A 25,499-nucleotide genomic window follows, 5' to 3' on the forward strand; every position below is an offset into this window, starting at 1 on the left:
AGGTAAGAAAACAACTAGAGGGAGCGTAAGGTGAGTCTCTCTGACGGAGCGAGACGGGCGAGCCAAGGCCGTGGCACCTGATTGGCCAGGCGACGCCTGTATCGAAGGTTTCGATGTATCGGCTCACTGCGCGATGTTCGATAACACAATACGCATTGTTCCCCCTCCCCGACCGCACACACAGACTCGTTGGAGACTTGACCCGCGCCAGTTCGCGCATTCCCCTCAGTCACTTCTTACCTCCGTGCCTTTAGCCAGTCAGCCAGCCGCTACGTGATAAGAAATGTGGCAGTCTCGTACGAGGAGACCGATTCAAAGATGGCCGCGCCGCGGTCGCTCGATCACCCTATCGTGTTAATCCCGAGGCATCCCGCGGGATCGTAGTTCGTCCCGTTCGCAGTCCCCGTCGGCGGTCGACCTTAGTGCGCTTACTCAGTGTGGTACAGCGAGCGGGTGATGATCTAACGGCTCCCGGTCGCGCGATCATGAATTGCCATCAGATACTGAGCGGCGCCTGCAATGCGGGCGATCGCTGTTACGCCGTTGGCTCCGTCGAGGGAATTTCCTTCACGGTGAGTAAATCGCTGCGTGACAATCGGCGCGATACGCACGACGGCGCGAGGTGACGCCGCGAGATGCGTTCCGCCCGCGTCAGCCGGCGCCGTGCGGCCGACGTCGCGCGGAATTTCGCGATCCCACGGCCGAGAAAGTCGATACGCTCTCGCGAGCGTTATGGAAGTCAGCTGATCGGATGACATTTCGATTAGGCGTGAACGTGGGATTCTACGCGCGCTCGCCCCTGAGCGAGAACGCGGCCTCCTCCTCCTCTCCGCGCTTCTCTCCGCGGCTAACGACGAAACCGTGTTACCGATGTAGCAATCTCCGCGCACGGGTCTCTTACTCAGGCTACACACCTTTCTTATTAATGAAGATAACCGTCGAGGACTGCTGGAGCAGTTTTGACTATTTTTATCAACAGTCAGCGTATAAATGATGATCGTTGTCATGTTGAGAAGTAGAATTCGAATTTTGAGATGCGATATTTCAGAGGGAAAAAAATTATGATGCTGGAGACGGCCCGAAAGTATAGATTCGCGGTGATTAATTAATCACTCTTTCATCCAGGCGTACGCAGCTGGCTGTAATATCGTGATCCTGGCTAATAACTTCGAACGAGTGCAGATCATTCCCGGAGCGGTGCACAATTACATCAGAATCAGCTGTCTGGACTGCAGCACAGACACAGGGAAGATAGCTGCGGCGTATGAGAATCAAGTCTGCATTTTTGAGCCGACGCCGCTCATACACAGCACCTGTTCACATGTTTGTATCGGTGTCTTTAGATGTTTAAGAATATATTTGTCGTTTTTGTTGTTGTTGTAATTCCTTCGGTAAAAATTCCTTGTGTTCTAAGGTGATGTGTTGTTTCACAGCAATTAGAGTACAGATGGGTTCAAACGGGAAGTCTGCAGACGGAATCGAACATCACTTCTTTATCATGGAATTTAGAAGGAACCAGGTTGCTAACTGGTGGCGAGCTGTTACAATTGTGGCATCAGAATATTATGCCATTTCAGGAAGAGCACAGTAAGTTTACTTTCTCATTGATCATCTAATCTGTTGAAACATATATACGTATATTTCAAATGAATCTTGTGTAATTATTGGTTGAATAATCTATAACTTAAAGTCAGCTATGCAACTGTGATAGTTCAAAATGAGAATTAGATTCCATTTGCATGGTATATATGTGTAACGGTAGAACAGATTCATCTCTTAACGCTCCATCCGTCTCGAAATCTCAGAATTATCGTGTTTTCTGTTACTCGATGCAGCACTGTTACCCACAGCTACAAAGCCAAAAACAGTGCAGATAGAGGAAGCCAGTACGACTGGAAGCAATCATAATGTTACAGCAAATACTTCTCAGGATCGTGAGTTCATTCCTGTCGAGAGAATGAACGTGTAGCATTGGTGTTATTTGCATGTTTAATACACTCCACAGCTTTTTCTTTTTTTCGTTGCAAGCGTGTTTGCGACGCATCATGAAAGACAGTTGCTTGCACACCTCATTAAACCGGAACGTTTAAAAGAAATGCACACTGTAATATAAGAAATACGATACCAGATCTTTTCTTTTTTATGCACTAGCCATTTTTAATAATGCTTTGGTTTGCCGCAACTGTTGCAGCAAGAATCTTTACTTTGTTGTAGGTATGATACTTGCTAGTGTGGGCGGGATGAGAAGTGATGATTTAAATATGCTTATTTCATTTTCTTTCAGATTTGCAACTCTTAACGTTTTAATCTGCACATTTCGCTATTGCACAATATAAGCTCACATCATTATTCTGATATATGCTAAGCGGTGTAATGCAATTGTTATTCGTTATAATGTGACAAGATGTATATAAGCAGATAGACAGTTCAAGAAATTTTCCCTCATGCTGTATCGAGTTACCAGGCATTTTTTTTCTTAATGTGCAGCTTCTCCTTTCTGAATTTTAAATATGTGCATTTTGTCGTGCAGACAAATAATCTTACCATGTGTCGACACGCAAATTTACTTTCTGAACAGCTGGTGCGGTGACATTTTCCATCGGAGGAGAAGCCGAGAGTCCTGGGCCTGGAGATACAGCGAGTGCTAACGATCTCGGCGGATGGAATTGCGTATGGAAGTGTCGCACGGCTACACCGGTCCATCTTATGAGCTTCAGTCCTGATGGCACTCTGTTTGCAACTACAGGAGTGAATGATAGATTAGTCAAGATCTGGTTCGAAAACAAGCAGTGTATGTGTTTCTCTTAAATAACGATAATCTCTCTATATTCGTAGGTAATTATCAGCAAAGCTCTCGTCCTTTGCTTCCAGTATTTCCAGGCAGAAGCATGGATCATGCAAGTTTTTCCCAGTCGGTGGGTAGCGATAATTACAGTTTCGTTTATGTGGCACATCCTCGCGCAGTGACACACCTTTCTTGGCGCAAGACAAGTAAATACATGCCAAAGTGAGTAGCGTATCGATCAATAATGCGCAATAATTGACTTGCGTACACACGATTGAACGATCTGGGAAACAAATGATGTTGATCTCATAGTCATAGATAATCCTTTCGTCACTATTTAGGGGCTCCGTATCCAATATGTTGGTTACCTCGTGTCGCGATAACATTTGTCGCGTGTGGGCCGAGACAATACCGCCTGAAATTGAAGGTCTGGCCAATATGAGCCAGTTCGAAGGCTCCGACAGACATGGTCATCATGGCAAACATCGTCACCATAACATGCATAAACACCGGTTTATGCAACGCCTCAAGCACATGAAGTACGAAGAATAATACTTTTCGCATATTTTTTTTTTATTTACCACCTTGAAGTGCAAAAAATGCTCTTTACGATGTTCGCCGAGTATCGTTGGACGACAATACATAAGGAATCTGTCCGTAGGACATGCTTTCATATACGGCGACACGCTAAGCAGCAACATCAAGCCGGTCACACAGCACCGACTTTGCCAACGCTTCCGTCTACGTATTCTGTGCACGATTTTCACAACAATTATCAAACCTCTGGTCACTACCCAGGGATGCATTTCCATTTAGCAGCCAGTATCAACGCAGAAACTGGTATAGTATCAGTATACATTGTGTAGCATGTAGTATGAAGATTCTGTTCGCAGTTTTATGCCTTTGTCAGCGTTGCATTTTCTTTGGTATATTTTTGAAATATTGGTAATCGGCAGTGGATAGTATACGTTCATGTTATAGATATACCGCTAGTACCGAGCCTAATTACCGGGGACCCCGAAAGAGAACCGAATTTTATCTTACACTGGCTAAATAACAAAGAAATGCACTTCACGATGCAAGCCGAAAACATATTGCAGGAGTTGACGCGTAAAGTAGTAGAAAAAGAGGAAGGTTTGCAACATCAAGATGCTGAACACGTGGAACACGATTCCGAGGATGAATGTACACCGAGTATGAGTTTCACTTCGTATTATCGCGCCTATTGTCGAGAGGAAATTTAAATACCAATGTGACGATGTTTCTCTTTTTACAGAAAAAGGTGTTCGGTTGCAAACAGCCCAGAAAGCGGTGGTCGGTGGTCGCTCAATGAGTCAAGAGGATCACAGTAGTGATGAACATCATACTACGCATACTACCTCGTCACATCATAGTCTAGCGCACAGTGTACACTCCCATCCGAGCCTCAGGTAGATTTCCACGATCTCTTATCTGTATCGATTGTGTCAATTCTGTTGTGAAGTTGAATTTCACAAAAGGGAAAGGAAGCACAAAATGAAGATGAGATCTGTGAAGTGAATATACACATACATTGTAATTTTTTCTTGGAAAGGAAAAGATAAATAGTAATATGATTAAGTTGAGGACATATAAGAGAGCAGAATGTTGGGTGTTCAGTGTTAACTGCAGCTTGAATTTAGTTTAATTTTATTCTATGCAAGGCCATTATATTAAGGTATTCAAGTAATATAATTTTAGTATATATACGGTTTTGATTTATAATTTAAGTAATAGTTTCAATTTTTGGCTATCTCTTAAGTTTGTTTAATTCCTAAGATATTTTTCGCTCGTCGGTTTTAAAATCAAAATCATGAGTCACACCGAAGATAAGATACAAATCAGAAAGAGATATAATAATTTGTGCCCCGTTGTTAGAATTGTAATATTGATATCATTAATTATATATCAATCACACAGTAGTAGAGCGAAAGGAGTTAAATTGGAAGTGCAAAGATTAAATAGGAAAATATGATTTAATTTAGGGACAGAAGGTAGTGAAATTGGGCAGGTTGTGCAAATAATGTAAAGCTTAAAGCGAAGGAAAATATACGTATAACTGGAAGCCACCCAAAACCCCGGAAGGCGTGGTTTTAAGAATAAATAACAAATAATAATTGTAATTTTCTGTTGCAGCAACACAACCTCCATCAACTCCATAGCGACGGACGCGACGTCTACGATGAACCACGCGCCGGATTCACTGGACACCAAGATTGAGACGTTGCTGCGCGATTGGCATCACAATCCGGACCTGCTGTTTTCAATACACCCGATAGACGGGAGCTTCCTGATCTGGCACATCGAGTGGTTAGACGAGTACCACCCGGGATCCTTCCGACAAGCGCAGATCTCATTCTCCACTCGTATCCCGAACGCGTTCCCGCTCGGCGATGCGTCGACGATGAGCCACAACGTATCGATGTATTCTCACAACACCGGCGGGCCTTTGCTGAACATTCGCGAGGTTGCCAAGTCTTCGAAGACTACCGACCCCAGCGAAGTCGCAACACCTTTACCTAGTCTCATAGAGCAAGACGAAGAGCAGTCCACCTTGACGTCGAGAGCCGGTCAAGAATTACTGAAGAATATCGAGAGCACGAACGATCAGAGTCAGACGGCTGCGAAGGCGGATACTGGCGCGCTGGAGGGCAGCAAAAGCGGGCAGGACACGGATCTGTTGGCCCATCCTAGCCCGATCGTCTCCATGGTGTCGAAGCACTCGAACGGCACGTTGAACTTGTGGCAACTGACGTTCGCGGACAAGACGAAGTTCTCTCAGGTACTGAGTATAGGTCACGCGTGCAGGGCTTCCGGGCACCGCTTCCGCGTGAACGACATCACCTGCCATCCCGTCTTGCCTCTGCTCGTGACAACCTCCCATCACAACATACCCGAGTTCTCCGGCGCCCAGTCGACCGAGTCGAGCGAGAACATCAGCATCAAGCAGGACACTTGCAAGGGCAAGGACATCATGTCGCCCACCGGCTTCTGCAGCGAGCTGATACTGTGGCGGGTGGACGCTGTGGGGCCTCTGTCGAAGAGCGGCGGCGTCTCCGAATTGGCGCGCATCAATTCGCCGGAGATATCGGCGTTCAGTAACGTAGCCTGGATCCCGACGCTTCTGCCGAGCACGACGCTGGGTAACTTGTCCAATTCGCCCAGCGCCTGCTTCGTAGCGAGCGACGGTGAGTGCCTGCGGGTTTACCAGGCTGTAATCGACGCTCGAACGCTGCTGGCAGAAGTGTCGATCAGCGAGAGGAGGAGCAGGATGATGGACTCGATGGCCAGCCTGTCGACGGACATGTCGTCGGACGACGGTGTCCGACACTCCATTCACGACAGGATAAAGATAGTGTCGCAGCAGTCGACTGCGAGGCCGGGATGCGTCATACAACTGGACGCCATCTCCGACGCCACTCACGATTGGCAGAACACGCAGTTCCTGCACGTCTTCCAGGAACAACTGATCACGGGCGAGAGAAGCGACGAGAAGCTGCTGGGTTTCGATACGTCGTCCAACGATCTAGGCCTGATGGAGTCCACCCTGGACGCCATGGTGGATTTGCAGCAGTCGGCGATCTTCGAGGAACCGTTCTACATAGTGGTTTTGGAGCGTACGCAGCAGGGTACCACCGTGCACATGTGGCGGCTGGTGATAGCCTCGCAGCCCGAGACCACCGGCTTGTCAGGCTCGATGATGTACGTCCCGGACTCCCATCTGGTGCAGGACGAGGACGAGGAGGGCACGCCGGGTAGGTTGAGCCACGCGGAGGGCCGGAGGTCGCGCAGAGCCAGCCAGACGCGGAGCCGTCGCGACAGTCAGGCCGATATGGACTCCACGTTCCTGCACCGCCGCCATCAGAACAGCCACGTACTGATCACGACCACGAAGGTGTGCACTCAGGAGTTGCCGTTGCCCGACGGGGTGGAGGTGATCCACGCCGCCCCGGCCGCCGGACACCTAAGCAGCTCCTCGATATACCCGGCCTGCTTCGCGCCCTATATCGTCGTGACGGCGTGCAGCGACAGCACCGTGCGCTTCTGGAGGTGCAAGGTGACGAAGAGGCCGGATGACAAGCTGGACTACGAGTGGTGCGAATGGGAGATGACTAGGAAGGATCAGGAGTCGACGATCGACATCACCGGCCAGCCGTTGAACATCAGCGCGGCTTACAGTGGGCGCATCGCCTGCGCCTACAAGTACGGCAAGTCGTTCACCCGGCCGACGAAGAACGACCCGGACTCGCGTTACGTGAACCTATGCGTCGCCATATACGAGTGCGAGAGCACCGGTGGCAGCGAGTGGATCCTGGAGGACACGATCCATCTGAAGAACATTCACCTGCCGCGCATACCGGTCGATCAGCACTTGGACCTCAGTTATTTGTACGACAGTAGATTCCTGCAGAAGAAGCAGAGGCTGACTCAGGTACTGCAGACCCTCAGCCACGAGGACATCCGATCGTCGAGGAATGGGGAGAACGGCGACTCGACGAAGGCGAACGCCGGCCTGCTGGCGGTGCCGTCCTTCAGCACGCTGCAGTCCCTGCGCAAGTCGATCATCGAGAACGGCAACACGTGCCCGCTCACGCAGAAACACCTGGTGCAGCTCGACTGGGTCTCGAAGGAAGACGGCTCGCACATCCTGACCGTCGGCGTCGGCTCGAAGATCATGCTCTTCACCCCGGTGTGCTCAGACTTGGCGCAGGCGAACATGAAGGCGATGAAGGAGTCGCAGAGCAACAACAGGCCGATACTGCGGAAGACCTCGTCGCTGGCGCAGCCGCAGTTCGTCGACGAGATCCGCTGGATGAAGCTGCGGAAGATCGAGCTGACGACGGCGGACGGGCTGCCGCCTCTGCCCATGCAGATCTCCTGGGTGCGAGACGGCATCCTGGTGGTTGGAATGGACTCCGAGATGCACGTCTACTCCCAGTGGAAGCCGAACCCGAAGAACGACTGTTTCCACTCGAACCTGCAGCACCAGGAGTCCGACGAGTTCCAGGCGTCGCGGAACCTGCGCGACGAGGACCTGCGAACGTTGGCGCACGAGACTTCCCAGAGGCGGCTGGCGAACGTGTCTTCCATGCCGCACCTGTCGCGCGTAAGCAGCATCAACCTGACGATGCTGGACGCGAAGAAGAAACGCGGCATGCAGAACGAGAGCCTGAGCTTCGATTACATGCCGGATTACGGGCTGTTCGAGGCCTCGAGGATAGCCTGTCCCGTTCTGCCGCAGTATCATCCGAAGCAGCTGATGGAGCTGTTGAATTCCGGCAAGATCCGATGGGTGAAGGCCATACTGGCGCACCTGGTCCGGTGCATCGGCAGCTCCTGCTCCCTGCGCGTCGACGACGAGAGCCTGGTGAAGCAGCGCAGCGGATGGTCGCGCTCGAGAACGATGTCGGTGAGCTACGCCGGCACGACCTCGCCGTTGGAGCCGAGAGGCTCGACCACGCAGATACCGGAGGAGCTCACCCTCGATTACGCCGAGATCACCTCTATCTCGCCGCTTCCGTTGTGGACCCTGCTGATGGCCGACAAAGAGACCAACCTGCTGCCGCATCAGCAGAACGAGGACAAGCACGACTATAACGAACTGTTCGACAGTAATTTGGACGAGGGGGATTCGTTGGACGACATGTTGGACGAAGGTTACGACTGCTCGCGGCAGAAAGATAGGCGATCCTCGGTCCCGGAGAGACAGGGCATATCCCACTTCGGGCCGAGACAGGGCAGGCTGTTGTCGCGTCTCTTGACCCACACTCATCTCCCGGGCTTGTCCAGCCTCGATCAGATGCACCTTCTCGCCCTGGCCGACACCGTCTCCACGTGTAACGTCGACTTCGCGGAGAGATTCGCGATCGACGCGGCGAAGAACGCGATCGCGAAGGAGAATCTGACCGGCATCCCGGACGGCGAGACCGTGTCGACCGATTCGTTGGACGACTGCGGCCTCAGGTTCCTCCTGGCGATGAAGCATTATAATTATCTGATACGCTGCCTGCCGCTGGTGCAGAGAGCGCAGTTCCAGAAGCAGGGCATCGCGTCGAACAATCTCGTGTGGGCGTTCCACTCCGAGTCCGAGGAGGAGCTGCTAGGCTTGATACCTTCTTATGCCAAAGGTCAACCAAAGTGGTCCGTGTTGAAGGAGCTCGGCGTAGGCTGGTGGATCCGGAGCAACACGGTGCTGAAGAAGTGCGTGGAGAAGATAGCGAAGGCCGCTTTCCAGCACAAGCAGGATCCTTTGGACGCGGCTGTCTACTACCTGGCGATGAAGAAGAAGAACCTGGTGTGGGGCCTGTTCAGGAACAAGCGCGACGAACGGATGACCACCTTCTTCGCGAACAACTTCGCCGAGGACCGTTGGAGGAAGGCGGCCCTGAAGAACGCCTTCGCTCTCCTCGGGAAGCAACGGTTCGAACACGCGGCGGCCTTCTTCCTGCTGGCCGGCGCGCTGAAGGACGCCATCGACGTGTGCCTGAACAGACTGAGCGACATTCAGCTAGCGATGGTGATCGCTAGGCTCTACGAGAACGACACGTCGTCCCCCAACATGAGAAGACTGCTGTACGAGGAGATCCTCGGCTGCGATAAGGAAGGACAAAATCAAGATATAAGCAGAGTGCATCCCGATCCCTTCCTGCGGAGCATGGCCTTGTGGATCTTGAAGGATTACTCCGGCTCCCTCAATACGCTGCTTCTGACCAACGTCGGCCACATGCATCCGCAGTACAACGACGAGTCTGACAAACCAGAGGGAACGACCGGTAGGAGATGTTGATCTCTGTTTCACATTTTGTTTTCGTTCCTTGTTTTCCCGTGAACTAATCCCTCAAAGTGACACGCATCTTGTGACTTTTATTTCAGCGAATCCGAACGTCTTCAACTTCTACGTGTATCTCCGCACGCATCCGTTACTGATTAGGCAGTACATTGCTTCCACTGCGCAAGATAAGAAGAAGGGACACTCGGTAGTGATTTCAGGATTCAGTTACGGAGGCACGGAGACGAAGAGTCAGCCGGACAAACAGCTGATGTTGGAGGACACTATTACGCCATTGGAAAGGCAACTGTATTTCACGACTGCACACGCACATTTCAAAGCCGGCTGTCCGGCCCTCGCGCTTGAAGTTTTGTCCAAATTACCTAATAAAGTTATGGACACGAATGGTGAAGATTCTCCCAGTGAGTAACGTACATATGTAATTATACGTTAAGGGGGGAAGGGGAAGGATCCTTCGAAGACGACGGATTTTTTTGGACAATATTGACATTTGTTTCTGTTTAAACTATCGCATTATGAATATGCGGTTTAATACATGTGTCTGAATATATTTATTACTTATGAGTTTTTATAAATCTCTATATTTAATAACTTAAACATTACGAGCCATTTCATACGTGGTCCTTTGTTCTTGTAACATTCGACACGATTGCGGCTCCTCAATTTATCTAAGACACAAAAACCTAAGAGATTTTTAATCTATGTGAATGTGGCCAGCATTCCAGGGAAGCATTTTATGGATCGAAATTTTACAAAAATTTATTTTTTTAATTATCCATGAAGGAATCCTCCCTCCTTAATCGAGATAGCCCGCGAATTTTATATTAAAACGGTCGCGATTTTTTTCTTTTATAGGTTTATTAAATAGTCCGAATAAATCCAGAGCTCAAGACGTTCAAATAGATACGGGTATTATTAATTGGGGAAATGAGTCAAGTGCAATAACGAATAATAAAGGTACGTGTGAGAACAGTTTGTTGTTTTAAGCGAGATGCATTAAGAACTTGCTCAAGTTGAAAACAAAATGTTCAAATGCTTTCCAGATGCAGCTGCCTCGGTAGATTGGGGCACGCCGTCATTCGATTGGTCCCAGAGCGGCAGACGCATGGAGGAAGACAAATTAGAATTAAATTGGGACGACGATCCTGCCGACGGCGATGACGCTGATAGTCCTCCTATGAGTATGAAACTTGACAAGAAAGAAGACGATACGCACAAATTAGAGAATGATAACGGTAAGAGATTATCTCTCTCTCTCTCTTACAGACTTGGTTGATCCTCTTATGAAATTGTGCTGTTGTACAAGTAATTTCAGACGATGTCGCAAAGTCAGCTGGACAGTTGGATATCATGGCGCAGCAGCTGAAGTTCGTGGCCTGTCTGAAAATCCTGATGGAGGAATTGTCCACGTTAGCGACCGGCTTCGAAGTGGACGGAGGTCAGCTGCGATACCAATTGTACGTGTGGCTGGAGCGAGAAGTGGACGCTCTTAGGCAGCTTTGCAGTTACAGCACTAGTGCGGACGGAGATGTGAACACCGTGTCGGAATGTAAGATCATTTCACATTTTTCATATGCAACCCTTATATAAGGCGCTACTTGTGTAATTTCGACTCTTGGCAGAGATAATGCAGCGAGAATCGTGGTGAATCAATAAAAGCGTGAACTTTCAGACGAAGGTGGTATGGTGGACGACGTGCCGCCGTACAAGCCCGGTGAGCAGCCAACGTTACATCAAATATTAGTGGCGGAGAAGTTGGACTTTGAAGCTAAAGTACAGAGAGCCGCCAAGAGGAAAAAATGGCTGAAAGGTGAATTGGATGAGTCGGTTGTCGCGTCGCTCGTACTCGATCATGTGACTCGAAGTGAACTTTACTTCACGAACCTCCTCCGAACTTAACGTTTTAGTTTATAAGAAATTAAACTAAAAAAGAAGTAGAGAAAAAGCGAATGAAATGTCTCTTTCGAATTTTCAGCTAACGAAACATTGTTGAGGACATTACTGTCGTACTGTTCGTTGCATGGTGCGTCGGGTGGCGGCCTAGCGTCAGTAAGGATGGAGTTGGTGCTCTTACTGCAGGAATTGCAACAAGAAAAGACTCAACAACAATTGCTCAGCCCCCTGCCCTTCCCCACCACGCTACCTCTGTTAAGCGCCAGCGTTGCCTGCAACAAAACCGTCGTGGCCGATCCGGTTCGGCATCTGCAGGTTCGTTCAAAACCTGTTTTCCACTAACTTCTTATCTGTTCATGCGTAACGTCAACATTGTTGCAGTCCCTCGCGCATGATATGCTGCAGACACTGGTAGAGCTACGGAATCCGCCGATGCCTAATAGAAATACGCATTATTGCGAAGTATTTATTATGAGAGACTTAGCGGTGGCACTTAGCGCCTGTATTTACCAGTCCCTTTGCGACTCGGATACGTTTGTTATGAAGCATCATCAGCCAGATAGGTAATTTACATTACCACTTAGTTTGATGAGTTATAATTAATTAATTGATATCGCACAATGTTACTCTCCATATATATAAGATAACAATCTACTCCTATATACATATATATATGTGTGTACGCATTATATTGTCTCTCAGTTTCCCAGCGGTCGCTGAAGTGGAAACGTTCTCAGGTGGCCACTTGGTAGCCTCGAACAGGTATCATCGACGATACTCGACAGACGACGGAGTATGTATAACTACTTCGCCTCCCAAGTGGCCGGGCGTAACTAACTTACGCGCCTTGCTAGCCCGAGAGAAGGACGAGGACACTCCGAAGTTGAACATTTTGCTCTGCGAAGCTTTCGTAGCGACGTACATGAGCCTTTTCATCTACGCTCTCTCGAGTTGCGACAGTCACATCTTGTATAGATTGGTCGGGCAACACTTCGATAACAACACATGGTCCTGTCTCTTTGGCGGTGGGGTTAAGAAGCTGTTACGCGTAGCGAGCACCAGCAGCCAGGTATGATCGGTATGATACTATGTGTCACGCATCTTACGAACGTTAGCTCGAACTTCACGTCTTTCTGCCGTAGAGCGGCAGTGCGAGTGGCGTCGAGCGGGCCGACAGTGTGGCAAGTGAGATCCAAAGTACCGCCAGCGGTATGTGGAACACTATGACGTCGTTGACGAAGCAGCGCGTCAAGCTGAACATGAAACTGTTGGGACAGTTTACGGGTCAACAACCAAATATGAAGGAAGACAAGCCTACGTATAGAGAACAATTTGTGTCACCTCAGATGAGCATGATTTCCTATTTCCTCATGAAGGTAAGATATTAGGAAATGTGTGGCGATATTTCGCTAGTGGTACAACGGTATTGTACATACCGGTACTTTAAAATATCCGGCATTGTAAACACGACACACCTCGCGGGACCAATTTATCACCTTAAGAACCGTCTTTGTTTTGGAGGTTTCTTAAATACGTACAGTCTTTGTTTTGGAGGTTTCTTAAATACGTTTATCAACATGAAGGAATTCTGTGCGCGTTAGCGTGTACAGATTGAATCTAAGAGCCTACTTAATTTCTAACTTTGTATCAAACTTTGTATGCCAAATTTTTTTTTAGCCACGCATAGAAAACGAATACGCAGACGAAATTGATTATGATTCTTCTGACTCTGCGGTGTCGGACTTGGATACCACAGACGACGAGGAGGACGTATTCGACACGAATTCGAAGCCAAAGAACAAGCCAAAGGATAATACGGAACATAGTAACTCCAATTCGTACAGTTGGAATATAATGAGACTAGCGATAGTTAAAATACTGCAGGAGCAATTGCAAGACTTTCTGACAGTCGCCGGCATAGAGATGCAAGGTGTGAATCGAAATATTTTCCTAAGCGATGTTTCCAACGCGTATGATAATATAGCGATAATTAACGAATTAACTAATGCGTTCCCTATCCTAGAATTACCTGTAAGTAGCCCATTAATCCATGGTACACTGGGTATTGTCGCACAGTGGCAAGATTCTTTGCGCGAAGAACTGGAAATTAAAGGTCCACCGCCAGCCAATTACATACCCGGCTGTGCGCCGGATCCCTCTCCTACGCCAGGGAAGCCGGCTATTCACAAATATCGATCTTTGTTAGAAAAAGGGAATACGCCATTTAAGTGGGTACACGAAATGTCGCGTAGTCCTAAGTTTCAAGTTCGGTTGAATTGAGATATCAGAGAGGAATTATATTCTTACGAATTATTTCAGTACACGACTGGCATCCGCGGCGCCCGCCAATCGTCTGTGGTGTTATTTGGTTAGGCAAGAATTGGTCCAGGATATCTTTATTCGTGCGGTGTTCGGGAAACGAAGATCCTTGTCGTCGATACTCGAGAGTACCCAGACAGTCATGGATAACGTTCATCGCGGAACTGGGGAAGATAAGGGTAGCGACAGCGGTACTACAAGTTTGCCGGAACCAGTCAGGATTATTCATAAAGAACAAGACAGCATCAGTGCCTTCTGTCTCAATCAGGTTTCTGATACGATTCTTTTTCTCGGCTGTGATAATTGTATCTTTCTTTTTTCAGCGAAATAGTGTTATTGCTTTCTTTTATTGAACACCCCGCGAAAGATCTAATGGACGTTTCTTTCATTTTTAAGCAAATCTTCATTAAGGTCTTATATAAATGTTAAAAAAACGTTTCGATTCTGATCTTAATATTTTTATACATAATAATACGAGAGAAATCGATTATTGATACTAGTCATTGCACATTGGTTAATGTATTTGCAAAATGTAGCAAATTTTTTGGGGGGGTTTCTTTATATTTGCTTATAGCGATCGATTTATGATATGTTTTATCTTTTTTTTTTTATATTGAAAAATATCATGATAAAAAGTAAAATGTCTCTGAAAGTATTCACTTTTCAATGATCTTATTCTAGTATTTTTATACGTAGAATATACATAGGAATCGATTTGTATCAAAAAGACTATATGATTCCATAAAAAAAAGGCGATCTTTGAAGGCGATCTTTGAAGATCTGTGAAGCTATTCCACCTAGAGAGAAAAAGTGTTAACACCATAATCCGCTTCTGTACTATGTAATTTCTGTTGGATAAATTTTTCTCTTACTCTCGTAGTTTAGAAGATACTCAAGGTGATAATAATTATTGCCTCACTCAGTAAATATAATCGATTATTTCGTATATATATATATATAGGTAAACCCAGGTTTAATGGCCCTTGCTACACCCCGGGAAGTGCAAGAGATGAACATTTCCCTGCTCTTGGAACTTCCGTCGTGGTTGGAAGATGAATGCGAATTCGATATTATTAATTTGAATAAGCAACCCGACCCGGAGCCTGTACAGCCAACCAGTTTCTTAGTTATACAAGTAACGTCTGATGATTCTACATTTTTAACATGAGAGTAAAAATGCCATATTTTTAACGTACACGTCATTTACAGACCGCAGCAGATCGTCCTTTATTGGCACAGAGTCCTCAGCCAAACAGTCCTCAAACTCAATCAGGTATAGCCAGTCAGAGTGGACGTGGCGCGAGTGTGGTGAGTTCTTAATTATATTATTCATTTCCATCATTATATAATAATCGCGCATTACTTTCATCTATCAAGATTTTCCTTGCTTTTTGATAGACAGATAGACAGATATAAGAACTTATGGTAGATTAACACATATATATGTGTATATCACAGATTGAAGACAAATTTTTCTCTAAACAACGATCAAATATTCTAATAACAAATTTTGAAACGTCATGCAATTTTAAATATCATAAAACAAGTTAGTCATTGTATGTAAAGTAAATGCCATTTTTTCTATAGTTTTGTAAATATAATTCAGATTCATTCGATTTAGGCAAGAATTTAGTTTACCTCATTTCTCAATTTTTTATCTACATATTTGCACTACACTTTTACCGTTTGACATATATCACCTCTGAATACCACTGAAGCCGTGTTTATCTTCAAGCTAGATAGGATAAAAATGCATTTCACTTTTCCTCTGTGTGTGTTGTGTTGAATTGATTTATATGTTTATTTTTTTTTATTAATTATGCGGTAGAGGATACACTTTTACTTTTAGTGTAATTCTTTTTCTAGTGGAAATTTCACTATGCATTTTTTTTTTTTTTTTTTTAATATACGTGTGCGTGCGTGAGTGTGAAAAACGTGCAGTTAATTATTACGGCACAAGAGAGAGATAACGTTCAGAGAAATCAATTGATTCGCACACAGAGAGCTTATCATTAAAAAAAAAAAAGAAGGTATTTGTAGTACTTTCAAGATTAATGTTATACCAGCTCGATAAGTGGCTTTACAAGTACCTGGCAACGAGAGTTCCCTAGCAACACTGGAGATTGCGAGGAGTTTTTAACGAGCTTTTTTTAAAAATAGCCAGAATGTATGCCGATTTAGTTAGGAAGTGTGTGCTGTCTACCCAAGATATTCCACGAATCACATGTCATATGTGTATTAAGTTCCCGCAATGCATATTACATTGTATATTTGTCTGTATGACATCACTTCATTTGAACAACGTGTCTTTTTTATAATATTCTTATTTCGTCTCTAATGTGCAAAGATAACGATGTCGTGTTTTAATTACATTAGGCGTTCGTGCATTCACAGTGTGACGCGAGTATAGAAGCAGTATCTTGCACCAATAGAAAAAAGAAAGAGTTACAACTATATAAATAAATCATTCATTGCATGATATATATTTTGAGACCAAAATGTGCACTGTGTCTCACATATCAGGGCACGGCTGAGTTCAAGGCTTGTTTGTGTTGCGTGATAAGTGTTGGAAATAAATTCGTCGTTATTTGTTTCTTTTTCTTTTTTCGTTAAAACTGACGATGGTTTTTCTTTCGGTTTGAGAAAGTCGTGCTTAACGGTAACGCTAATCGATCGACTTCCTCAACGATTATGATAACTTATGTGTTTTATTCTTTTAACAAAGGTATAAAAACCTTAATGATTCTTTACGATTTTGCGAAACAAGCCTTGTGAGCCGTGAATGTGGTGTATTGGGTTAGGGTAGCACAAGTGGTGACGGAGACAATGTTGCTTGTTCAATGCTTGCCTAACATCTAACTCGGTCTGCGTCACTGAACTGGCGGCTCATTCGCTCGCTCAGATGAAGGGGATGCCTGCTTTTCCTGGCTCCCACGACCTGCGTTTCTGTCAATTTGTTGCCGATAGGAGCAAACACTTGTTACAACCGGTGAGATTTACATCCAACAGACCCTAGTCTATTCCTAGTGCAAATTTCATGTTTTAACATTTTGGATAACAAGCAGACGTCTGATTTGTAATATGCCAGAAAGACTCGTGTAAAAAAAGAAAAAAAAGAGAGAGAGAGAGAGAAAGAGAAAATATAGTTCGCGATATATCATAGAGGAGAATCTTGCAACTGTTGCGGAAATCTCTTGCGGAGTGGCTTTTCATATTTTTTTTAACGATCTTCTTCGCGTATATTGCAAATCAGATGTATCTTTGGGAATTTCGAGACATAGAAGACCTTACAACTCACGCCGTAAGGCGTGTTCTTAGAAATGTCTTTAGCCATTATCATTTTGTCCAAGAGCTCAATAGCGACTATGCACAGTGCGTTGGTTTGTATTTTTCGTTGCTTATATTACCGATATATATATATATATATATATGTATATATGTATATATATATGTATATGTAACACGTAATATAACAGTTGTACGATACGAAGGTTTATGAAGGTTTCATGAAGGTAATAAGCGTGTCTTCACTCATACTGGCAAACATAGTGTGTTTCATCTGCTCCTAGACTTTCATAGACGTTATTTATAGTTCATAGGCACGAGGCTCATTGTTCCTACCATGATTATTACGTTGTAATGTGTCAAACGAACACGATTGGAACTGGATATCTTTTATGCATGTATTACCAAATCCAAATTGTTCGACCGACTGTACGTGTAATTTGATGCGGACGTAACTTGTCCAATTTTAAGTAGTGTCGTGCTCATCATTTCTTTCAACACGAAGATCACGAGGCTTGGATATATATGTACAGAGAATTTCGTTAATGTTTTATCATACGACGCAAACCCATATTCATGGTCATCTACGGTCAATTCAACAGTCTACAAAGCGCTAGCCGTGAAGATAAACGTTATAGTAGCCGATTCCGGAAGCTAGTGGGCCGAAAAGCAGCCGAGTATTAGTTGCGAATCACCTCAACCGGAAAACTCGCTGCAACGCATGCTACATGTTTATTATATGCAACTCTATTAAAACTTAATTTGCGTTACGACACGGCACCCTAAGTGTTATATACCTTAACATTGCCGAGTGTCATGAAGTTGTGTTTCATTCTGCTGGGATACATATATGTATTATTACATATAAATGTACATCTTTCTTTCTTACCTCAAAAATCAGTCTTGTCGCATGCAGTTCAATTGATCGCCCGCGTTTCATTCTGACAGATTCTGAAGCACAAAATCGACGGAATCAGGAGGATCTCTTCCCATCCACTTTTACCGTTATGTAAGTACTTTCCTATTCTGTATATGTATGGCAGGGTTGGGTAAATGAATTTTTATTTTTAACTAAATTAAGTTGATAGCCTAGATAATACCCAACCCTGATGTATCGATTCGTCACGAGTACTTCTCCCTTTTGCGATCGTACCGGAATTGCGAAGACTTATCTTATTTTTTCCCATATGTGGCAACATCAGACTTAACCGGATCGCAGGACGGCTCTGTGTCGTTGTGGGAATGGGGTCATCAAACAGCGATTGCCACTCCGAGGGCACCAGGCACCTTCGCCAAAGTGACCCGCGTACGTTTCTCTCAGCACGGCAATAAGTTCGGCGTGGCAGATTCCGACGGTCATCTGAGCCTGTTCCAAGTGGCATGTCGCGAGGGAACTGCTCGGCCGTTCTTCGTAAGGACCTCTTACTTTCTCGGATTCGCGAAGGAACAAAGTCAAAAAACGATCGTTCTTTCATCCACAAATCTACGAATCGCGTGCGATTGCGTTTTTTTTTTTTTTTTTTTTTTTTTTNTGACCGCAGACTTCGTTTTCCTCGGCGCGTGCAGTCTCGTGGCTACCGCTGGTCATGGCTCGGAAGGACGGAACGTAGCTTTGTGGGATACGTTACTCCCGCAAAACAAGTCTCTCGTGCAAGGTATAAAAACGTTCCGTGCGTTAAGCGCGTCGGATAATTTTTATCGTTTACGTTCGGTGGGAAATTTTTCGGTGTTCTATCTCTATAATATGCACACACACGTATACTATAGTCCGATCATGTTTTGTCAGGTTTCATGTGCCACGAACAAGGAGCCAGTTCGCTGATCCTGGCGCCGCAGCATCAATTATTGATCAGCGGCGGCAAAAAGGGCGACATTACCATATTTGACGTGCGACAACGGCAACAAAGGCATAGATTCCAAGCGCACGAGTCGGCCATAAAGTGTCTAGCGCTCGATCCGCACGAGGAATTTTTCGTCAGCGGGGCAGGTGATGGCGATATTAAGGTAAATTAGGTGACATTACCTCTTACGCCTCCCCCGTTTCTACCATCGTGGTTGAAATCTAATCGACGACCGACCCGACCAATTGCATTGGCCAGTTAAACTGAACTGATCACGCGATCGGTCAATTCCGTTGAGTCAGTCGTCAAACAGATGGATAGAAACGGGCATTTCGCCATTCGAATGCAGTGCATCACGTTCGCAAATAAATCTAATCGAACCTTTTACCCGCAGATATGGGCCTTGACCGTCCATTCCCTGCTCTACTCATTCCCCGCGGAACACCCACGGTCTAGTTTCTTCAAGAATATAGGGCAGGTATGGTATAATTTGGCGATTGTCACTGACATATGTTGAGGAAAAGCCTGAAATGCGGAAATGCAGTGTTAACATATTCATGTAACGTAATCTGTCGTCAGGGAGTAACTCAGTTACACGTGGATTCTGCGGGACGATTATTTTCGTGTGGAGCAGATGGTTCTATGAAAGTCCGTCAACTGCCAGAACGCGATTGTGTAGTACAAGCGCTTTATTAGGATTACAAAAACAAAAAAATGATGATGATAATGATGATGATGATGATGAAGATGAAGAAAGAAATATGAAATACCGTGTAAGTATATTACGCAAGAGAGCTGATATTTATTGATTATTTACACACACACACACACACACATACACACAGAAAATGAATCGTTAAAGAAGTCTACGCATCCATTGATCGCTGTTGTACGATATACCAACTACTTTCACATACAGATATGCAAACGGTACGATTATCCCTTTGCATGGCTAGTGTGTTGTGACAAACTAATCGGGTATTATTTATAAATATATATAAATATATATAAATATATATATATATAAATATTTATATTTATTTATTTATAATATTGTCGATATATATATACATAATTTTGTCGAGAGAGCTACTTACATAAAGTAGTAAATTCCGCACGAATATTGTTGTTGTTGTCAAAAATTGAAGCTCTATTATATAGTCTAAAACATAGCGAGCTATTAACTTAGATAGCGTATCAAAGTGTTTCCAACTTAGAGAAAAAGAAAACCAAAGCAGCGAGCAGACAGGAAACCGTGGCGCCGTGAACGGTCGCCACATTTAGAACGGCACTGTGTATGTTCCCCAAAAATGTATTTCGTATGGAGCAGCATATACATTTACTAATGTGATGATCATTCCTTTCTCACATGAAAGTAATATATTAAAATTCGATAAATATGTATAATCTACGTACCTCTTCATATATATTTTAATATGTAATATATGTATTTATATATATCAGTTATTCAATTTTACTGTTTAGCAGCGGATAATTTAAAGACAATTTAGCCTGATCTTTATAGCGATTATGACTAGTGAAATGAGATATTTCTTTACGCCCTAAAAAAAAGGAACTGTGGTTTCTGTGTATTATTTGTTGAAATAGAGACAATGTGAGTGCAATGTGAGTAAGTTATTGTTTCTGTAATATAGTCCGATAAATTGGTTCAAACGAATCCTCGTGTATTCAAAATATCCTCTTCGGCGCTTTCTCTCGATCGTATATCGCAATGTAAAATATACAAATGCAAATGCTATTTGCGAAGCATGTGCGAAACATGGCAAATTATTTTTTTTTTTTTGGATAATGAGTAAAATATATAGAGCTTGAGAAATTTGTATCGTCTTCTCTTCAGCTCTTTCTTTTTCTTTCTTTCGAGATGTGATATACTCACCTGATAATAATAATTGCAACACAGCAGATTGCTGTAATGTACTTACATTGTCGCATAAACGTCGTCGCAATAACGTAAATAATTACGAATTACTTAAATACATGTTACTAATTAATAAGGAAAATTATAGAGTCGCGAGGTTTTTCAGAGCCTAGAGTTTTTGTTTCCTAAATCTCTCCGGTTTGTTTTAACAGTGGTCTAACGAATGTCTAGGTAAAATGTATTTTTCTCATATCCACGGTTTTGTAAATATTGTGTGAATTAATTAGAGAGAGAGAGGTATCATTCAATAGGGACTTGTTTGAATACGTGCAACACCAGATCTGAAATTTTAGTAGCACCCGTAGCTTCTATGTGTCCGATATTTAAATTATATTTTGTCACGCAATGAAAAACTGTTTATAATTAGTAAACGTGTTAATTCTGATATTCAAATTATACATATATATATATATATATAAATCTCATTGATTCGTATGATACATCTATGAAAACACTTATTGATCTTTCGCACTTTAATTCAATGTTATAAAATGGCACCATATTTCATTATAATGTAAAAGAGAAGTAAATAATAATATAAGAAGTAAGTAAATATCCGTTGCCTAACTATTTTAAATGCTTTTACCGGCTTGTTTTATGCTAAAAGCCTGTCCTGATTGAAGGCTGATAATAATCTACAATAATCCCATTTTTAAGGAATACTAATATATAACGTGTATGTATACATGACTATGTAGTATAAATTAAATTCATGTTTGTATCTACTGTGTATGTATCTATACGACCACATGTGTGATGTTATGTATATGTTTCTCTCTCTTCTTTCTCGTTCGATTAAATTATATATATATAAAAGGAACTCGCACAGAAAGAAAGAGAATATTTGAAAATTTGTCTTAATCGTACGTTTTGTGGATCTTCCGTTTGAACCATTGTAAGCAGAATCGATGATATTGTGTACGCTATACACTACATGTACAATAAATACATGCAAATTGTAAGTATCAGGCAGATATAGCTTTTAATAATACATGTATACTTGTTCATTGTATGAGTTCACTGTATTATTGTTAAATTCACGTGTTACATAATAGTGCAAGACAATATATTTTGCAGAACAAAGCTCTGTATATTTATATATATATATAAATAATAATCGATACATATAGCATGTTCGATTGCATATAAGATTTGAATAGCTTGGTACTTTTAATTTGGAACATAGCACCACATACAAACGTAGTATACAGTTCTAGTTTTATCATAACAAAGCTAAATTTCTCTATGTTAAATATTCATTCGACGTAGGTTAATATATATTCGTGGAATGTTCTTATGGGCGACAGCGTTCCAAGAAACGCGGATAGAGGCATACTTCGCGTATGTGATATCTGTTTAACAACCAGCACAAGAACCGTTCCAGCCCTAGTCCGTAACCACCGTGAGGACAGGATCCGTACTTTCGCTGCAAAGCAAGTAATACGATTATTCAACCTATAATGTTGTCTCTCCATTGCGACTTGCATTTTGTTATGTCATCATTGTCTCCGTTTTCCCTTACCTGATCCGTGTACCAGTAGTACGGGGCTGGATCGATGTTTTCACGGCTGTAACCCTCCATCATCTCATCGTAGTTCCAGATACGCATCGAGCCACCGACGATTTCACCTACATTCGGCAAAAGCACGTCGACGGACTCGGTTAAGCGACTATCCTCCGCGCAACGTTGCATGTAAAACGATTTTATCTCAGCAGGAAAACGACAGAGCATTATCGGCTCATTAATAGCGTCGGTCATCTTCCTCTCTGGCATCTCCGGGATATCCTGGAAAAAGGGACGATCACACATCTCGCCTCAAGCAGAGAGAGTATAAGAGAATAAAAAAAAGTATATTATTTATACCTCTCCGAATTCGTAGAAACTGCCGTCTTCCTTTGTTATGTTGTTTTCCCTCAAGTATTCGATCGCGTCACTGTAATTCATACGCTTGAAGGGCCTCTTAGGCACCTGGAAATTGGGATTTAATTCCTTGATGAGGCTATTGAGCGGCGACTGTAAAACTCGCTCGACCACGTCGCAAATCAGGTCTTCCAATCGATCGAGCATATCGTCAAATGTAATGAACGGGCATTCTGCTTCGATATGCGTATATCTAAAGAAAAATCAGAAATAATTGTAAGAAATTGAATATAATTTAGCATCGGGCGAAATATTTGTATGTACGAACTCTGCAAGATGACGACGCGTCCTCGACTGTTCCGCCCGATACGATTGTGCGATGCAATATACATCTCCCATTGCCGGGAGACATGTTTCAAGATACAGTTGAGAACTCTGAGTCAGGAAAGCCTCCTCCCTAAAAGTAATATTATTATTTGATCACTTGAAATTATGTGACATCAATGATTCACTTGTTTATTCCGTGTATACCCGAAATAATCTAATTTGAAGAGAGTCGAACCACCCTCCACTTGAGTTTGCACCAAAGTTGGCGGAGTTACTTCGTGATACCCGCGATCCTTATAATGATCTCTGAACGCTTGCATCAATACAGATCTCATGATTAAAATTCTCGATGTCTGGAATAACAAATCTCTCTCACTCTCTCTCTAGCAAAATTACACGAATGTAAAGGTACTAGAATTTTCCTATCATACATTTTCGCCTCGGATCATTATATGCCTGTTGTCCAACTGTACATCAGGCAACGCTTCTTCATTCAAAATTGAGTCCGCACCACCAGGAGGCGATGAGCCAATAAGTTTCCAGTAGTCAACATGTAATTCATGTCCACCTGGTGCCTGAAGTGATAATAGCATAGGTACATCATGTCACCAGACGCGGAACAAATATCAATAATGATATTTGTATAATGTAGTCTGTCATTTTGGACATACGCTCTTTCCTTTAGGAACAAGTTTCAAAGTTCCGAATAGTTGAACGGCAGCCTCTGTGGCAAGGGTCAAGGCATCGTATGTTTGACACAGCTTGTCAGTCAGCACACACTGCAGGAAGCCAGACCCATCTCTCAGTGTGATGAACATAAGAGCCTTTCCTGAGATAGACAGTAAGAATATTCCATGCTTTATTATCATATATAAAAAAAAAATCAGTTTAATAATATCGCATACCTTGTCGTCTTAATCTGTGCACCCATCCATTTAGCTTAACCCTTTCCTCTCTATAATTCAGAGCTTCTTTTATCTTAATTTGTCTTGCATTTGGTAAAGACTTGTCCTCTTCTATAACAATTGCCTTGGCATCTTCGAGATTTTTCAATCTCTTTTCCTCATCTTCCAATAACTTCTTCTCCTTCTCCTCGTTTTTGTATTGTTCTCTAAGCCAGATCTTCTGTATCTTCTTTAACTGAGATTTGGATGCTGGCTCATATTTCTTGTCATTTTCATGAGAGTCCTGATAGATGGTCGGAAAAGGTTCTTTACCAGCATGACGCATTGCAGCTAGGATGGTTTTAAAGGGATTGCTTTCAGAGCCAACTCCTGTCTCATCGTTACCATTCTTGTCTGATGTGTAAATGCCTTCTAGAACAGTACAATTATACATGTGTATTTGTAGTTATTTATTTATTTACTTATGTTATCAAAGATACGATATATGTCAGGTAAATTAATTACATGTATATATATATATATATATATATACACAATTACATATTATATCTTTATCATTATTACTATAGTTATCACTCTTATATTAATTTGATTCAACTCACCTAATGATGTCATTTCTTTCTCAGATATTTTGACTTGATAAGCTTGTTATTAAATATATAGCTAGATATCCTATAAAAACACACATAATTTTCACGCAATTTTATGTTAACGCTAGCAATATTGATACATAAAATAATATAAATAATAATATAAATAATATAAATATAAATTTGAAAAAAAAATAAAACAATATTATCACATTTCAATATGGTATATCTGTATTAAAAGATGACAAATTAAAACAATAAATTAATATTAATTAAAATTTATAAAAATTAATGTGGCAAGAAACCATGTGTTACAACTAATATCATTATAAGGAATATTTTATAGTGAAATATATACTAACCTGTACGTTTGTTGGCGTTTACACCTTAAACGAGTACTTACGGTTAAATTTCTACTATATATATTTATACGTTATAAATGCAATAAAATTACAATGTTTCATCAGCAATGTTCTATGGAAACGAGATACTGCAGGTCTGCCAGGTCTACCATCACCTTTAATGCAAAATTAAGATAGTACGGGGAACCCGGCGTCCCGCAAACCCTTGTGCGCATGCGTCAACTACGTCATAGCACGTCACAAGCCGACAGACGCTCGTGTTTAAACGCAATGCTCAGCACTTTCGTGAGGTGAAATAAAATTTTCTTTCCATATTGATTATTATACTGGAAATCCTACGAACGCTTTTATCTCGTTCCCGTCGACAAAAAAGTGAAAAAAAAAATAAAATTTTATTACAAAACGTGACGCTGAGTTTTTCACATTGGGTTACTATTGTAAGTAATCAACAGCAGAATTGAAAGCTTCATCAAAGCTGCTCTGATTCATGCTTACAACACTGTAAGCCTAATTTTATCTTTCCTTGGCATGTAATGAACAATAAAGAATGACGCTTACATGCAATAAGCGTGAATCAAATCGCA

At 43.1% G+C, this 25,499-nt stretch overlaps 2 protein-coding genes across 3 annotated transcripts; one reads left to right on the forward strand and one right to left on the reverse strand.

Moving 5' to 3' along the window:
• The first annotated feature begins 218 nt into the window (after positions 1-218).
• LOC106749317 (dmX-like protein 2) lies at positions 219-21,591 on the forward strand. The gene is made up of 30 exons (XM_014628648.1): positions 219-572; positions 1,126-1,323; positions 1,434-1,587; positions 2,579-2,791; positions 2,872-3,007; positions 3,127-3,324; positions 3,447-3,625; positions 3,767-3,979; positions 4,062-4,215; positions 4,940-9,576; positions 9,677-9,994; positions 10,449-10,550; positions 10,637-10,828; positions 10,909-11,142; positions 11,266-11,403; positions 11,569-11,801; positions 11,868-12,049; positions 12,189-12,555; positions 12,629-12,862; positions 13,164-13,416; positions 13,510-13,714; positions 13,806-14,073; positions 14,767-14,940; positions 15,015-15,113; positions 18,039-18,099; positions 18,293-18,523; positions 18,623-18,745; positions 18,877-19,094; positions 19,326-19,409; positions 19,511-21,591. Exons 1-30 carry the CDS (start codon positions 486-488, stop codon positions 19,625-19,627), a joined length of 10,002 nt encoding a protein of 3,333 aa, XP_014484134.1. The 5' UTR covers positions 219-485; the 3' UTR covers positions 19,628-21,591.
• LOC106749263 (asparagine--tRNA ligase, cytoplasmic) lies at positions 20,803-25,144 on the reverse strand. Of its 2 annotated transcripts, none has more exons than XM_014628550.1 (10): positions 24,916-25,143; positions 24,566-24,635; positions 23,964-24,374; positions 23,730-23,887; positions 23,490-23,633; positions 23,263-23,411; positions 23,060-23,188; positions 22,735-22,984; positions 22,393-22,656; positions 20,803-22,296 (listed from the first exon to the last, which is right to left on the reverse strand). In XM_014628550.1, the coding sequence occupies exons 2-10, from the start codon at positions 24,576-24,578 to the stop codon at positions 22,165-22,167; spliced, it is 1,650 nt and encodes a 549-aa protein (XP_014484036.1). In that variant the 5' UTR covers positions 24,579-24,635; positions 24,916-25,143; the 3' UTR covers positions 20,803-22,164. The 2 variants fall into 2 exon arrangements, with proteins under 2 accessions (XP_014484036.1, XP_014484046.1); XM_014628560.1 differs by having other exon boundaries at positions 22,165-22,296; positions 23,964-24,371; positions 24,916-25,144.
• Between the last annotated feature and the right edge of the window lie 355 nt (positions 25,145-25,499).

This window comes from Dinoponera quadriceps, unplaced genomic scaffold (genome assembly GCF_001313825.1).
Source record: "Dinoponera quadriceps isolate SergipeBrazil2010 unplaced genomic scaffold, ASM131382v1 scaffold37, whole genome shotgun sequence".
In the NCBI taxonomy this organism is placed as follows: domain Eukaryota; kingdom Metazoa; phylum Arthropoda; class Insecta; order Hymenoptera; family Formicidae; genus Dinoponera; species Dinoponera quadriceps.

Bases quoted from the DNA above. Each gene is read 5' to 3' on its own strand.
- LOC106749317 (XM_014628648.1), top strand. From the start codon at position 486: ATGAATTGCCATCAGATACTGAGCGGCGCCTGCAATGCGGGCGATCGC. The intron at 12,556-12,628 runs GTATGATCGGTA...TTTCTGCCGTAG, and splicing joins TAGCGAGCACCAGCAGCCAG to AGCGGCAGTGCGAGTGGCGT. The intron at 12,863-13,163 runs GTAAGATATTAG...ATTTTTTTTTAG, and splicing joins TTTCCTATTTCCTCATGAAG to CCACGCATAGAAAACGAATA.
- LOC106749263 (XM_014628550.1), bottom strand. The intron at 23,634-23,729 runs GTATGTCCAAAA...TTATCACTTCAG, and splicing joins TTGTTCCTAAAGGAAAGAGC to GCACCAGGTGGACATGAATT. The intron at 22,985-23,059 runs GTTCGTACATAC...ATTTTTCTTTAG, and splicing joins ACGCGTCGTCATCTTGCAGA to ATATACGCATATCGAAGCAG.